An 18338-nucleotide genomic window follows, 5' to 3' on the forward strand; every position below is an offset into this window, starting at 1 on the left:
GGGGGGGGTGGAAACCCCTTACACCCTCCCCGTAACTACGCCACAGAATAATACAATATGTTTTGTAGATGACACTGTAATTCTACTGCATAATAAAAATATCGAGAACTTACATAATAAAGCAAATACAACTTTTACCGCAGTTAAATCATAGTTTAATAATAATTTGCTCGAACTTACTTTAAATAAAACTAAACATATTATGTGTAATATACAAAATGTTATAATTAAAAATAATTTAAGTGTTTGTGATCATTCCTCCCCATGTCTTAACTCAAATAAATTAAATTGCTCTTGTGTATGTATTGAAAAAGTTTATTTTATTAAATATTTGGAATTATATATTAACTCACAGTTAAAATGGAAAAAAAAACATATGGATTACTTAATTATTCTCATTCGTAATTTTCTTTTACATTTTTCGCAATTTAAGACATATTCTTGATAATAAACATTTAAAAATCATGTATATTTCACTTGTACAATCGATTATATCTTATGATATTGAGATTTGGGGTTGCAGATACGATATTGATTTAAACAAATTAAAAGTTAATACCAATAAAATAATTACATTTATATTAAAATTATCAGTATATATAAATACTGATTTTTGGATCTCATTTCTTATATGGTGGCTCTCAGCAACCCTTTCGAAAAACGGAAGGTTGGAGTATAAACGCTATGCCTTAATGTTATATTGGCAAATAAAAAATACGGTAATTATTCTTATAGTATAACAAACAAATTATTATTATCCTACCATTACGTTGTGCCTAGCTCAGTTCAGTTAGATTTAATTTAGTGTTTTTAATAATGATTGCAAAAAAACGATGTTTACATATTATAATCATTTACAATGCATACGCAAATTAAGCAAATGCTTTTTCAACTTCTTTTTCACTACAACATTATTTTTTTTCATTAACATTTCTCTGCAATCCATATCCTTAATCGATTAGTATGAGTACAATAGAAATACAAAACTATATAATATTTAAGCATTTACCTAAGTATGATAGTAATACGAAGTAATGTGGTAGAAAGTTACTTAAATTTATGAACACGTTTTGTCCGCAAAACACTGGCAAAGACATTGCGTTAATTAGTACGAGATGAATAATTTAGTTATACTTAGGTGTTTTGTAATCATAAAAAATAAAAACGAACGGCAATCCTATGTTAATACTAACACGTAGCTAAAAACGTTCTGACTTAACAAGCGTAAAATATTACAATAATTTAACATTACGACTTAACCATCTGTATTTTTTATTTACAATGATGAATCCGACATATTTCAAGAGATCTACGCCTTACCCATTAGTCGTATTCTTTCATCATATGTATACTTCTACCTGTTCAGTAGTCACCGCATTATTGCGCAGTCAATATAAAAGCGACGGATAAATAATTGCTCATCAGCACTACAGATCTTTGTGATTTCCAACGAATATACCAATATGGTGTTTGGTAACATAAATGGAATCTTCGTTATTTTGAAATTTGTTTGAACCACTGTATAGTGTGCACTACAACTGCAGTACTTGATGAAATGTCGGTAAAATTCGCAGTGAAAAATAAATTATTGAAATATGAATGATTATACCGAAGGGTGGATTTTCACCCCACAAGATCAAATAATTTTTAAACTGCGCGTTCTACAAAAGGTTAATTAAGAAGAAGACTCGAGAGTACTTAGCACTCGCAGCTTTTATATTAGCACCCATAAAATGTATGCATATTCATGTAAACGAGTACTTTTTCAAAAGTATTTTTCGGTTATACTATAGTGGCTAATAACACGAGTAGAACGTCTAGAAATATTGCACACGTGGCAACGCAGGCGTCGTGAACCGACATAGAATTGAAAATTATTACAGCACTCTCTACGTTTCGAAAACCATAAACACAATGCAAATTTATGCAAAAGCATCGCATGTGGAGGAGGGTGGCGAGGTCAAAACTATACAGTATACACGAGTTTGCGTGGCACGTAGAAAATGATGTGTTTGCGCGTGCATGTATACTCATAGGCCATAAGGTGATCAGAGGATTTCACGTGACAGCGATTTTCTCAAACTTAATGAAAAAGTGCGGGAAACAAAATGCTCAGACTGTACTTCCTTTTAGCGAAATCATTCGGTGTTTCGCTAGTTCGAATTGCAAAAACCGCTGTCGTGAAATTCTTATCATCCTGTTAAATATGATCAATGTTTTTGCACAATATTACGAGTTTTGTTACCAGATTTTCCGAATATTTGCAGTGCGTGTACATATGTGTGTGAAAGCATTTATTATAATGCGGTGTGCTTAGTAATAGTAGTAATAGTAGTAGTAATAGTAGTAGTAGTAGTAGTAGTAGTAGTAGTAGTAGTAGTAGTAACTCGTTCTCACGTTCGTTCCTCTACCCAAAGATACCTATACACACACATATATACGTTATATACTCGGATGCATTACTGTTGCAGGGGAATCGTCTCTCCCGGAACATTCTTGTACTCATATGTATAATAAGCGGAAATATCGTAAGCGAAATAAGACGGCATTCGTGTGCATATATGGATAGCAGCTAGTAGACATGGTTTACACAATCATCCGGCCAAACGGTTAATCTGTTTACCCAGGACCTTCATGTTGTGCGTGGGTGTTAGTACGCGTGTGTGCATGTGTTAACATGTACACGTGCGCATGTGTGTGTACGTGTGTGAGTGTGTATTTGAAAGCGCATACAATAATAACACGGGGATGGAGAATAAACCGTCGTCTTTCTCTCGCAGCATCGTCGTTGTCGTGTTGATAGTGCAAGCTGAGAATTTAAGGTATTCCTCTCGTCCCTTCGTGTTGTATACAGCGTGTTTACTTCGCGGTGACGAGACGGCGGTGGCGGTCACACTACCGAACACATGAGACGAGGCGGAAAACACCGTATTGTGGCCAAGAATTTTAATCCTTCGACCACACCGTGTAACAACAGTACATCTCGATAGATAATAAATATGCACAAAATAACTGAAAGTATTGGAACATATTTACTGCGTAATTTTTACCCTCATTATTTGTTTCTCCGGTGAATGCAAATCGATAAGACCGTATTGATCGTCAATAGTAACTCAATAATATGACATGTCGGAGCTATATTTTTTTATTTCTATAATTTTTTGTTTTGAATTTTAAAAGTTTAAAAACTGGTGACTGTATGGTTACAATATTGCAATAATCCATGTACGAGAATATATGTTTTAAAAATAAAAACAGCCGCAATCACAAAATACTCAAATTCGTACAAACATTTAGTAGTTCTAAAAAAGCAATAAATATACAAACACATATGCATTAAAAATATGCTTTTTTTTATTTGAAATATGTATAAATCATTTAAATGTTGCGTAAAATTAAATTGTTTTTTACACTTACTTTAATGTCACGATACTTATAATATAGTATAGGACTTTACAGTCAGTTGAAAACACATCAGTACCAAATTCCGAAAAAACAACTCTTTAATCAACTGTTAAAAGACTGTTCACCTTTTGGAAATTAAACGTTTAAACAATACATAATGACATAGAGCTGATATGAATTATGAATAAACGTACATACGTAAATGGCAAAATTAAGAATTAATTACAAAAATACTGAGTTGACAAATAACGATTGACAAAAAGTTAATGCAATTTTTTGATATCGTCCTATCGGGAATGTTATGATGTAGACAACGCGTTTACTGTTTAAAAATGAAATAAATCTAATCGGTGACCCTCGAGACATATTCAAAGGAAAACATGAGTTTGCGACAGTCAACAAACGTGTTATAGGATCAAATATTTTTATTCTTTTTAATTCAACAATATTTCAGTGTCGACTATTAGATGGAATAATAACGTATACGGAAAAGTGTTGATAAAATTATGAACCATTTAAAAGATGAGTCTAAGAGTATAAAACGGAAAAAATATGTCCTAAAAAAAAAAAAATGGAAATACGCATTTATACGGAAGACAAAATGTCAATACTAGTTTTTGCGGAAACACGAAACGTATTTATTCCGTACCACGGTATTCTTGCGATCGCGCAGAATAAATACGCAAATTCTACATGTCATCTGCTTATAACAAACGTGATAGTACACGGAATTCGGACGCGACCAGCTGGCGATACGTTACACCGTTTCGCCGTACAACCGTAAGCAGTCCGGACGAGTTCAACGGGTACCTAAGCAGTCGCACAATCGAATCGATTCCACGCGTCGTGTTCGTGACGAGGAAAGCGGCAGCATAGGCACCGGCGAATGGAGAGACGCTCTCGGGATAACTGTTAAATGCAAACGGAACGGCGATCGCGAGCGAAAAGAACAAACACGCGTTTGTTATTGCGGCGATATTTCACGATCGGACGGTTCGCAATAAATATTAATTCCCGTCTCGGTATTCCCCGGATCGTTTAATAATCACGTCCTGCAGCGTAATCCGTACGTCAATAGGGGCGGCGGCGGATACGAGCGCCGCCTCAGTGTACACAGCACGATAACGGTCCGTAGGCAACGACGAAGAGGACGACGGCTACGCGTCTCCGGTCGAGCCGAACCGTATTTTCACTGTACCGACGATGTCGCGTGTATCGCCGCGACATCCGTTTTCGGTCTTGTTTGCGCTCGCGGTCCCGTGGCCGACATTGGTTCGGAAACTCCACCAGCGACGGCTGCCGGGGCGTGACGATATCGGTATCCTCGTGGGTCGAGATCAATTCGTATTGTTTCCAACGCTTCGACTTCGGCAGACCTATTCCGACCAGGCGAGGCCAACAATATCCTGTCGCGTGTCCCCGGTATACCGACGAAAGGATCACTACTACCACCACAAGTTTTATACACGTACGGAGACGTAGAATCACCGATGTGACGCGTGCACCGTTTCAAAAGGAAAACTTCTGTTTGGATTTCTTAGCCTTTTCACCGTACATGTTCATCAACAACGTTTTCTCGGTGTTCATTATACGATTCGATGTATTACGAAATGGCTAAACAAATAGAAACGATTACTATCGTAAACATGTGTATCGTAAAAATACGAAAAACATCCAAGTGTCGAGGTGTAATAACTGTACTTCCCGTGCAAAAATGAATGTGTCATGGTTGATAAAAGTTTGATTGCTGTCAAATTGTTTTCCGTTTGAAAGTTTAAACGTTATCATTCACCAAAGTAATAGCAGAACACAGAATCAGATTATATTTCTACGCAGCATTATGTAGTACCCGTGTACTGTTTTTAGTTTCAATTGTTAACGTGACTTATTATTTTTATGCCATGGGTAGAAATTTTTGAATTTCAGCAATGATTTAATTATTGAACTTTTTAAGGTGGTCAGATAAAATATCGCATGAATTCATAAATTTTTATTACAAATAATATGTAAATTCTTAGAATATTGCTGATAATTAAGTACGTCGAAAAAATATTTAAAAATATCTTACAAAGATACAAACTATTAAACTCAACGAATGCTTATATAATATAATATCGACTTAATTGTATAACAACCTAATCAAATTGTATATAAATTGATATTCCGAATACTTGAATAGTTTTTTAGTATAAAAAAGTAAAAAGATTTATCAAGTGTAATATGGTCATATTTATTAATTATTAATTAATTATTTCCTGCAAAAAATATTTGACTCAAATGTGTTGTGAAAAGGTTTGTAACAACAGATATTCATAGCTGAAACACTATTAATACGACTGAGGTATAAAAATATTCGTGCCCCAAAGCAATAAAGTTCAATTTCGATAAAAGCTATTGAATTATAGTGCATTGAATTACGAAATATACTTTTTAAATGCGTTTAATAATTCTAAATAGGCGTTTTATGACTATTTGAATATATTTAAATGCAGTGAAATAGCAACAGTGGTATGACTTAATATCGATGAAACTAACTTATTCGTAAGATAAATATGTTAAAACATAACAATAAATGAAATAAAAATTTAATTTTCACTTAACATTTATAGAGCGTTAAGTTCGTTTGCTTTGTGTCGCAGTTAAGAAACTATTTCTAAACAGACTATATATGAACTTTTTATTGTATATTTAATCTTTAATCTGTTCAATTTTTAAGTCGATTTTTCTAATAAAAACAAATGTATTACATTAATATGATAACGGTTAATACCAATTAACGCTGTGATAAGTAATTTTGTTCATAATCTTTTGTTAGTTGATGTACCTAAAAAAAATAGAAAACTCAGTCAATGAAAAATAAAATAAACTATGTACAAGACAAAATAAATAAAACGATTAAAGTTAGATTAAGCTTAAATAATTTTGTAAAAAACAAATTGTCATCGAATCGATACATTATGTCGAAACTCGTTTGAATTTGCCATCAACTGTTGTCAAAAATTCACCGATAAAATAAAGCGTTCTTGTAGTATTTAAGTGAGACCTGTGTATTCGTTGAAGTTTGGAAACTTGAAAATTTGCATAAGTTTTAATTTTTAAATTTTTTTACTAAATTCCTTTATTTATGAAAAATTATAACAAGACATATTTTTAAGTGTTTGGTTTTACGAAGTTGAATAGGGAAGATTATTTAATATAGTTACAAATACGAAATAGATACAAATCACTGCTTATATAAAGAAGTCAGAATTATAGTTGGAGAAGATAAAGGAAATGATGGAGAGTACGATAAGAGCGTATCGTAAGCTGATGAGAAGACCGATATCAGTCGTATTTATTCTACCATTCTGAACACCCACAACGTAGGCCCATGAAATTACACGTCTGATATTTATATACGCGCTTAAAATAATACCGAACAAACACAACTTATATTTACGTTTCCCCGATTTTAAATCGAAACACTTATTAAATAATGCTGGTTAAATTATTGACAGATTTTCAATAAAGCGTTATATTATTTAAAATAAATATGAAAATAAAGTGTTTTTGAGGTTTTTGCTATCTGCAAGCCGTTAGGTGATTTATTAAAGGATATAAAAACTTCAAGATTATAAACTAATTAAACCGAAAAGTTTGTAGGAAAAAAATTTTAATGTGAATCTTATGTTTAGTTCATCGTTATGACAACGCTAGAGATAATGTTAAAAAAAAATTACTTTAGAACACATACGAATGCAATGTAAGATTTTTGGTATAGAATAATTTATTGTATCATTTTTGTTATTATTGGTTATTTATCGATAAACTGCATTTATAATATTGGTTGATAATTTGTTTCATTGTTCACACACATATGTGAAATTTGTAGGGTTTTTAATATTAATTTTTATAAAACTACGATTACTTTTGTTTAATATTTTTACCCTTGAGATATTTTTAAAAAATATTTCCCTTAAAGAATCGTGGAGTAAATTTTAAAACCATTTCATAATGCAAAACACCGAGATTATTCTATTTCTACAGAAAGATAGAATTGTTAATGTTTTGAACCAATGATCTTTTAAAAGTTAGCCCCTTTTAATTTACATTTATAGCAGACCGTTTAATTTTTATGTACCAGAAAAAATGAATAAATTACATTTTTTAATATCATAACAATTATGACGTCAAATATATGTATATATATATTAATGAAGTATAATATTCATCCATCGTATCTATGTACTTGAAACTGATATTATGAAATTTATCACTGTTGAATGTTGAAGTTCAAACTATTATGAATACTAATATTATGATGAAGGTAATAGACTAACATTTTTTTTAATTTATGAGTTTTAGTTTTAATTACTTGTACTTTTATTGCTTTAGATGCTTTATTAATATTACATTTCATATATTAGCCTTAAAACGTCGAAAAGACATAAATACACACCCAAATGAAACCTATACTATACTATTACTTTAGAGTACTTTTACAAACATATTGTATTGTCTGAGACATTTTGCAAAGTAACTATAGGGTTTCTTTACAAAAACACTCTCATGACTTCAATGTATTTTCTAATTAAAAAAAGAAAAAATATCAATCAAATCAATGACAATACACGATATTGGGTGTTTTTGAAGAATTTATCTTTATTCAGAAACAAAACAATATTAATAATTACAGTTAAAATAACATTAAAAGAAATAATGAATTTTTAATTAATAATAATTAATGTAAAAAAAAACTTAAACTATATAATAGAGCCGTGGTTCTCAACCGGTGTGTCGTGACATACTAGTGTGTCACGTATTACTTTGGAGTGTGTCGCCAAAATATTATTAATTAAAATTATAAGCTTTCAAAGTATGAACGTATATTATTACGGAATTATGATGAAATAATAAAAGCCACATATAAAAAAAAATTATAATGATATTCTTATTAATTCTTATTTTTTAGAAATAACATTAAAATCTACATTTTGTATGTCTCAAAATGATTCATTTCGAATTTTTTTGTAAATTCAATACACAGGAATAATAAGAATTGAAAATTTCGTTTTCTTTTCAACATCGTACATGACTAAATCAGCATATTCGATATTGGAAATAACAAAAAGCAAAAATGATATTGACTGTAAATTACGCGAAAATTTGTTAACCATTTGCCCATAAATCGAAGACCTATCCAGGTCTGCATATTTATGAACTAATATGGTTTTACATAAAACTTTAAACTTTTTAATTTCAATCAAGAAATTAAGACTTTTTTTAAGTTTTAAATTTTTAAATAAAATTTCCAATAATAATAAAATCCATTAATTGTGTGTCGCCATTTTTATAGATCTAAATTAGGGTGTCGCCATACAAAAAAGATTGAGAACCACTGTAATAGAGAACCAAATATTAAACATTTGTTTATTTATTTTAAGTAAATTGCATTATTATTATTTATTTTTATTTTAAGTCTTATTTGAAGTTTTAGTTTTTTTACTTAACAATATAACTTGATTATATACACATATTATGTGATAATGTTATTCAGTTAATATTTTCTATTTTACATGATTATTATACATCATATTATCTGACAATTTTATGAAATAATATCAAATAATAAATATTATGTTTACCGAAAATTGTCGGATGTTAAATACTCGTATTTATCTCGTTTGGAGAAATACGTTTTTTTTTTTTTTTTTAATAGCTCAAACCATAAAAAATATATTCTTATACAGTTTTTATATTATAATAAACGATCTTATTATTATTATTGACCATATATATATATATTATTGTATGTACTTTACGTTTAAAACACGCCTACTACCTACTATAGAGTAACGAAGGGAGGTTTGTGATTATTGAGACAGCGTTTTATGCTGTACTTTTAAAGGTCATTGTTAATATTATTTTTACCGTTGCGCTACGCCACTACAGGGACGCAATTCCGTGTACACATTTATTCGCGTATATACCGGGTTAGGCGAAACGAAATGGGAATTCATACGTACAGTTTTACATTAAAAATATTTTATTTATGCATTCATCGTGGTTTAAGACTATTGCGACATTAAAGACGGTCTCTTCTTCTTCTTTTCATTCTCCCCCTCCTCATTCCACCGTAGGTCGTTCAACCAGCAGCCTCGTGTATGTAAGAAGATAATACCGAGTACGTGCTTCGTCGAGTTTTTCTCTTAGCCGATTTCGCCCCCAGATAATGCGAATGCGATATTCAACGTACAGTGGTGGTTAAAAGTTTCCGTCGTCGATGTTTTTAAGTCCCAAAGGGACAACCGGGCGGGAGATAAAGGGCATTCGTAACAGGCTTTCACCAATCCTTCCTAGTCGTGATTATCAGAATATTCCGCTTTGTGTGCCTACTGATTTCGACCAACCGTGGTCGCGGTAATACTAGTGGTTAAAACAGCAGCAGCATGAAAATTATTTTTTATTTGTAGGCTAAACATGCTTTTACATCGTTTGCGGCCAAACACAAGTTTGCACACATAGAAATTGTATACATATACGCACGCGTTCGGACGAGGAGTGCTGGGTGTACCGGGAAAACCCTTTGAAATGTTGCAAATGGGAACCTACAATTTAAGTCTAAGACTAAGAGTCCCGTATTTTAACTGATTTTGTCCAAATTAAATGTTATTTAACCAAGCAATCTGAGAAAAATATACGAAATTCAAGAAAAATACATTCGTTGGGACTAATATACCAAAATATTAAATAAAAGTTATGTTTATTTAACTATTTATACTATATATAGTATATTAAAATTTATTAAATTTACTGCATGTTTTGTTAAAATAGGACCCAAAAGTATTGTAAGCCCCACTCTGATACACATATCTACACACGTCTATGAGTTTATACCAACGAACATCAATCTTTAAATTGTATTTAATTTTTTTTTTTTTAATTTCTAACACATTTAGAAAACTATTAATGTATTACGAAGAAAATACGTGTAAAAATTTCTGAATTAAGCTTTCTACGTGATTAAAACTAAATAAACAATTGCAATTCGTTTTTCTGGTAACTGTTAATCGAATACTATCTTGTATAAATGTTGTATACTCTGGAAGGGTATAAATATTATGTTCGTAGTGTTATAATGATAACATAATAATAATAATAATAATAATAATAATAATAACTGTTCGTGTCTTGTGAGTTTGTAAAATACATTTCCGGGTACAGTTTAAAATGCTAGAACCAAGGTTCGGTGAGTGATATTAAGAGAGTGAGAGAGAGAGAGAGAAAGAAAGAGTATATATATCGTTAAATAGATATTTTACCCAAATCAGTCGGAAGTGCTAGATGTCTGTAAGTGTGTTGGTGCAAACGTATTATAATATACTCGATATTATTCAAGACATGCATAAGTTTCAGCTTTGAACATCCTCATCTCGTAGGCAAAGAAACGTCCCCCGTCGTTATTGAACTTCGTCGTATCATGTATGAGACGTTCGGAAGTTGGCATGGGTTCTGCACGTCACGTTCTGTTTTTGGCAATTTCGATTCAAACCATGTTAACTTTACATACATTCAAAATAACAAGAGGCAACTTACATACTCGATACATACATATATAATAAAATATATTTTCACATACACATCGCTTCTCATAACTTTGAATCCATCAATGTCGTGAGGCCTTCGTCAAAAATAAGTAGGTTGTAAAATAAAGTGCAATCGTTCACAAGCATTTATAAAAACGGAAATGTACAATTTATTTTTCAGAGTTGTATTCTGAATGAGTACAAATGACGTATACGTTCAATTTTTTTCTAACATTATCTAATATATAGGAGACTTTTTTGGAAAGTTTACAATGTTTTGATCGTTTTGAATCGATAACAGTACTGAAAAAATAATATAAAATGTAATTAATATTATCGATCATCAAAAAAGAGTTAACAGAAACGTTTTCAATAAATATGTTGATGTTATTGATTATCGCATGCTTCATCAGTTCTTTTTCTTGCGATTTTTTCTGTATTAAGTTTCTCACTTTATTGATATTATAAGAAATAATTCACTTCTTAGTTTACCGTGTAGTTACAAGTTAGTAAAAACTAATAACTATTATTGTTAAATTAAAAAGTTATAGATTTTATCACCATTTGGACTTTATGTTATTTATCATATTATTCGTAATTGTGTTTATTATATTCTATTTTCCTATAACAAAGGGACTGTACATATAATTAATAAAAAAAAAACAAAATTAATTAAAACAATATCAACGCATTGGGAGAAGTTATTTTCAGTCAATTTGTTTATAAAATTACCTAATTTTTTCTTGTTAATTGTTTAAAACTTTTTTTATACTTGATAACTAATTTTACAATCAAGAATCCACTTAAAAATAAAAATATTTAAGAACAAATATACCCGTATTTATAAACTAATCAGTGAGGAACTATACAACAAATATTATTTGAAAAGGTTAATGGTTTATTCAGTCAAAACTATACATTCTTAAAAATAAGATAAAATTAAATTTAAATAATTTTGCCTACTCAATATTTAAAAAAACATTTGAATATCATGATAATATTTACTTTTTATGGCAGTATTTCTCCAATGAATCTATTTATTTTACTAAGTTGTAAATGTTCATTTATAATAAAATTATGTGATTGTTACATATCTAATTTTAATATATAGTCAATATTCTAATTAATTCTAACTAATTATTTAATCAAAATATATTATTTGTTATTATAACATTCAAAAAAAAAAATAACTAATTACTGTATATATTTTATGGCATCTTCATTGTATACCTAGGCTACAATATAATGTTGCATGTATAATCTACTTTAAGTTTCCCCCTATACAGTATAAAATTTATAATTGTGATAAATGATTTGACCGTCAAAATAATTTAACTCTTTATTTCTAACAAATAATAGAACATTCACTCATATATTTAGTCAGTAAAAATCCTTCTCCCAAAATAAATAAACTGTCAAACACACATCACAATAAAACATATCTTTTCGGAATGTTTAAAGTATGAACATACAAACTTTTATCCTCTCTCGCACATAAAAGTAGCTCTTAAAAAAGATTCAACCATAAATGTCATGAATTTTATCTCAAATTTTGAATTTCTCAATTATATTTGTATATATATATTTTATAAAAAATTTCTTAAATAATATTGACTAATAACCTTAGCTATTGAAGCAGGAGAACTTTAAAATAAAAAATAAAGTCGAACACTTTACTATCAGTCTATAATGAACTATTTATAGATAAATGTACGTATTACTAATAAACTCGATTTATATGTTATGTGATAAATGCCACACTTGGTATACACTAATTATTACTTAACTGTTCAGTTAAAATACATGACGAAGTGGGTATAGATCGTCAAAAGATAGTGATCTAATTAATTATTTAGAAATATTGTCACAACATTTTTGAATAAATCAGTTAAAAATATTTATTTTTTTCATTTTTCGTACAATTACATAGACTACTAGGAAATTGGTTATTACTTTACATTTTATTTACATCAACAACTGAAATAATATAAGCAAAAAAAAGTAATTTTAAGATATTGTACCCCTAATATTGCAGCTAAATAATGTAATTTATAGTTGTAGCAAAATAGATTACACTTGCACGCATAATAAGCATTTTGTTGATTGGTTAATTGTATTTTACGCAAAATAAATTCATTATTGACTTGCATGCATTTACATAAGTGTTTTGTGAATAATTTGATTTAACATTCTAACTATACATTTATATTATACACTAGGTATTTGTATAATCAAAATAATCCTTAAAATTCAATAGTTTGCTATTATTGATGACGTACAACAGTAGATTGTTATATTGACGTAGAGCTGAAACAATATTCAAATACAAGGGAAATAAATTTTTTTAAAAATAAAAAAAAAAATTACAATTTTAAAAATAAATTATTTTCCAATGTATAATATAAGTGATTTATATGAGTTTATGTAATTTAAATAATTCTTCATCATTAAATTTTTGAGATCAAAAATGCCAAAAATGCAATGAATATAAAAATATAAATACCAATAAAATAAAATAATATTTAATTTCAATTTAATTTTTTTACAATTGTTTACTATATAATCTAATGTTTTGAAATATCGTTGAAAAAAACAAAAAAAATATCATATTAAATTGAAATTAATGGATAGTATTATTTTGGTGGATTTATATAATAGAAATTGAAGATTGAGTTGAGTTTGAGGATATACCATTTTTGTATTCAAACAAGTTGTGAACAAAAAAAAAAAACATGTTAGATTAGGAGTTATCCTCTTTAAGGAATATATTTTAAACCCAAAGTAATAATACTATACCATGTGATATGAAAATTGACTATGTTTTAAACAAAAAATAATTATGTGTAATATTTTTTTTTTTTTGAGTTTACGAATTATACCAATATTAATAATTTGACAATTTTTATAAGTAATAAGAATGCACTATTACAATAATAATTTTAAAGACAACTAAAAAAAAAAAAAAAAAATACAGTGTATAATATCATAATAAAAAGTGATGGTTGAAATGTGTATGGGATTGGGATCCATTTATTTTTAATTAAATTTAGAGAGTTTATTTGAATAGTTATGGAAAGCGATTGGATTTATTTAAAACTGACGCAAGTAAAATAAAACAATAGATTGTCAATCTTAAGTCTTCCAAGAATGATCGACTCATGTTCTGGAAATATCAACCAAATATGGTCTCTTATACCCGGGATAAACGAAGCTAGTTTTTTAAGCTAGGACAACAAGCTAGGCATTCCTAGAATTTATAGGTTTTCTAGTCTACTAACGTTAGCTTTATATGTTAGGATGGAACATTTGCCCCGTATATCCTGACAATTTCAACTTTGGTATTAAGAGAATTTGGTATAAGACTATTAGGCTACAAAAAAGAAGTGATTTTTTTTCGTATCCCAATTGTTGCCAGCAGATATTCGTACATAAACGTGAGCTCATCTTGCGGGGTAATTTAAGGTAATTTGGCAGAATATATGATAGAATGATTTTTAACACATTCAAGATAACTTGGGTGACGCAAACAATAATTATTCGTAAAATAAAGACTTTCAAAGTATTTTATACTAAATAATAACTACACATAAAATAGCAATTACATGCATTGTTTTCATGTTTGGAGATTCAATAAACACGATTAAAAGTGCTATTAGAATACATCTATAATCGTCACTTTCGATTTTTAAATCTTATCATATTTCAAATAAAAAATATCAAAGAATTTTATCATGCTTAAAACATGGTATTTGGGACACTTTAATATCTTTGGAATAAAGTTGAATAAACCATGTATGCAAATATCAAGTCATAAAGCCTCGAATTATTCATTTTATTATCAAATGAGCTATGGTAATTATTACTGAAAACAATTTATTGCCATCATTTAAATTCAAAAATCTTACATAATTCAAATGTTTACTTCTCATTTTTGTACCATAATAATGATAACGTCATATACACAATCTTATTTGGTTGTAAAATTGTAAATTATAAGTCAAAAATAAAAATATCGAATTATTTAAAAATTCTATGAACAAAATTCATTTGTTCAGTCACAATATTATTTGAATAATAATTTACAGTAATTGAAAAAACCAAAATTAAATTTTTTCCAATAATATGAAGTGTTGATTTATATGGTATTTTAGAATCTTTGCTTTGTGGATAAAAAATATTTTTTGAAATATTGATATATAACTTAATTATTATAATGGTATATAGTATATACAATTATTCAAATACAAATATGTGAATTAATAATGTATGTATAAACATGTAATATTTTATTGTTTTTGATAAAACCGAAACATTCTATGCTAACAGAACTTTTTTTTGTTTATTTATTGATTCTTAATTATTTGATGATTAGCAAGGCAACTGAAAATATTTTCTCCATATTTCTTTTAAGCTTTATACTAAGCCATTATTTTAATGAAGAAAATAATTTGAACGAGTATAGGATATTTTAAATTGTGAGTATATTTCTCTAACAAATTGAAATCATCACTGAACAATTATTACGAAGTATGAGTAAGTTATTATATACACAATACAAGAAACAGTATAACTAACAAAAAATACTGGTTTGAAATATTTATAAAGAAAACAAATATTAGGAATTTTTTTCAAGTGTAATAAATCTAAAGTGAAACGATACTAGTAACGATAAATGTCACACCGTTATACTAGTTTCGTTATTCATCTGTAAAAAACCAGTTATTACAGTGACAACAAACTTTTGAAAGATTTCATTCAATGTGGTATTGAATGAGAGGGTGGCTATAGTTGACTTTCTAACAATATCTTTAAAAAAATGAGTAACCCAAAAACTTTGAAAAGTAAGTAAACATACTATCGCACGGTACGCCTATTTGGTTTACGGACAAGGGACATCATAGGATAAGAAGATAATCTACACGTGTGCTTGATATTCTCATGACAAAGAAAATAAATACTTATATTGTTAGTGTATACGTAACATATTATAAAAGTACATAATCTATAGAATGTATTATAATTGTACTCCTTGTTCTTTGATGTTCGATTAATTATAATGGAATTTGATAATGAAACCAACGACCACTGTTATATTTTTAAATATATAAGAAATGTAAATAATCAATTTATTATTATTAAATTATGTGAAATCATATTGGATTAGTATTTTATTCTATAACCAAAAAATATTGAAGTATTATTAATATTTATATTAAATATCTAAGCCATAAACTTAAACAAATTTTATGAAAAATTTTGTTGAAAATTCAAAATTCGGTATAGTTAATTTGTTAATGTTTAAAAATTAAATTTTTATAGTGTCGCTGACCAGTTCCTAGATTCAATATAGAATCGTTCATAAAATAAAAATAATTTTTAGATCTCTAGTAAAATATTGAATTTCACATCAAAATGATTTTTCTATACACATATTTTCTGCAGGTAGTAAAAGCACACCAAAAGTTTTATTCAAGATTTTATATAAGAGATCGAAAATATAATATAACAAAGTTTCCGAATGCCACTTGTTTGATTTTCGTAATAATATTCCAAAAAACTTTAAAAAAAATGTTAAATTTTACGTAAGCGTATTTTTTACATTAGTTATCTTTATCATTTCTGATTATAACTTTTTTTTTTTAAGTTAGTGTAGTGCAGGATATGAAAATGAAAACTAAAAAGACTAAATTTTTCTTATTTCAATGATCCAAAAAATTTAGTACAAAATCGTGCAAATTTTAATTAGATTAATTCTCAATTTTTTCACAATTCGTTTCAAATTGGAATAATCTAAAAATTATAATAGTTAAAATTATATATACTATTATTTTATAATTTATTTCAATATAAGGAAGCTTTGCTTTTTATTTCCAAAACAAAAAAATTTGATATAAGTCATTCAAAATTATGTTCTGGATATAATTTGAAAATCCGATAAAACATGATATACTTGTAATTATCCTTCTCTAAGATGTTCGTTATATTATTGGTATAAATTTGAAAGCAACTATAAATCGGAGTGTCAAGTTAACGTTAGATTGGTGTACTCTAATATTAGATAAAAAAATGTTTTTGTGTTAACTGCGTTACACAAACTAATCGTCATCGAACAACGTAATACTGAAACGAATATATTTTATAGAATGCTTTCGTAAGTTGGTTAAATAATAACAGAGTATAACTTTTCACTCTCTCCCCTCGATGTTTGAATTGAAAAATAAACATAAAGTTTCGTTTGGTCACGAGTGTCTGGAAAATGTCAGATCATAACTTTATAGCTATCATAAATTTTACATCTGCATAATACTACGAATTATAAAAACGATGTAAAAAATATTAACCGTGGAATCGGTATAGATCACTGTGGCCGGGGTCGACGGATCAGCGAAATTTGTGAAATGCGTGCATGTGAACCGGACGTAATCGGAATATACGTGCGCGTAGAATCGAGATACATTTTTACGACAACGCGACGCCTAACATCGGCTTTAAATACGATTTTCCAGAAAAATCACCGTCTAGTCTTCCGTTCGTCACAGGCGCATGGAGAAAATTGTATTTTGGAAAGCTTAAGTTTGATTCTGTCTTTGAAACGTTTACTGATAGGTTAAACCGCGTATGACATCAAGATGACCAACCGTTTTTCGTTTTTTTTTTTTACTCTCAGTTACCTTTCCGGGCGTTAAAGGAGGGTTCCCGGACCGGAAGGATTTTTGGCGCAGCGTCGGGACACGTGTCACGGATTCGCCCGTTGCGTTCCACTTACCTGCGCAGATGACGGTCAGTATCTGGAACAGGAAGATGACCACGTAGTGGTCGGTACGCTGGCAAAACAGCAGCATGGCCCGTGGTCAGACGATCTATGCGATCGGCCGCGGCGTCATCTTCACGAACGGGAATATCCAGACTGCCACTGGGTGCGGAAAGTGGCCGAGTGTTCCGGCTGTCAGGTTGCGCGAGTCCCGTGACACTAAGAACGTAACGTGCGTAGGGGTCGGTAGACGCGCGGTTACCGTGGATGTCGCGGAAGAGCACGTGGACCGCTCGACGAAGCTTCGGCACGAGAAACGCGCGATGACATACAGCGCCGGCAGCTGATGCACTGTCGGCGGCGGGTGGCGAGACGAGACCGGTGTGCCTTCCTACTCCGGTGGGCGGGGCCTTATACGCATGTGCTTCCCGCACCGCACGCGTGCCGTATGGGTTGCTTGACGTTCCCCCTCACCGTTCCAGTAACCCGTTTCTCCCGCGACCGTCCCACCGCGAAGTTTCGGCAACCGCGAAAGTGTTTTCGCCGTCGTGCACTGGAGACTGGTAACCACGCCATCCGAATCACTGGAACCGCATGATAACGACGTTGCCTCGTAA

General features: G+C 29.9%; 1 protein-coding gene across 2 annotated transcripts in view; it reads right to left on the reverse strand.

Annotated features, from left to right (window-relative positions):
• The window catches only part of LOC112693360 (lachesin), a 134366-nt gene extending 116298 nt beyond the window's left edge, over positions 1–18068 (reverse strand). Inside the window, exon 1 of one of the 2 annotated variants that reach the window (XM_025568376.1) lies at positions 17737–18068. In XM_025568376.1, coding sequence (XP_025424161.1) covers positions 17737–17812 — 76 coding nt within the window. In that variant the 5' untranslated portion in view covers positions 17813–18068. The remainder of the gene's footprint in view (positions 1–17736) is intronic. The other variant, XM_025568375.1, reaches the window with a different exon arrangement.
• Positions 18069–18338: the final 270 nt, after the last annotated feature.

Source organism: Sipha flava, unplaced genomic scaffold (genome assembly GCF_003268045.1).
Source record: "Sipha flava isolate LNK unplaced genomic scaffold, YSA_version1 85_pilon_pilon, whole genome shotgun sequence".
NCBI lineage: Eukaryota > Metazoa > Arthropoda > Insecta > Hemiptera > Aphididae > Sipha > Sipha flava.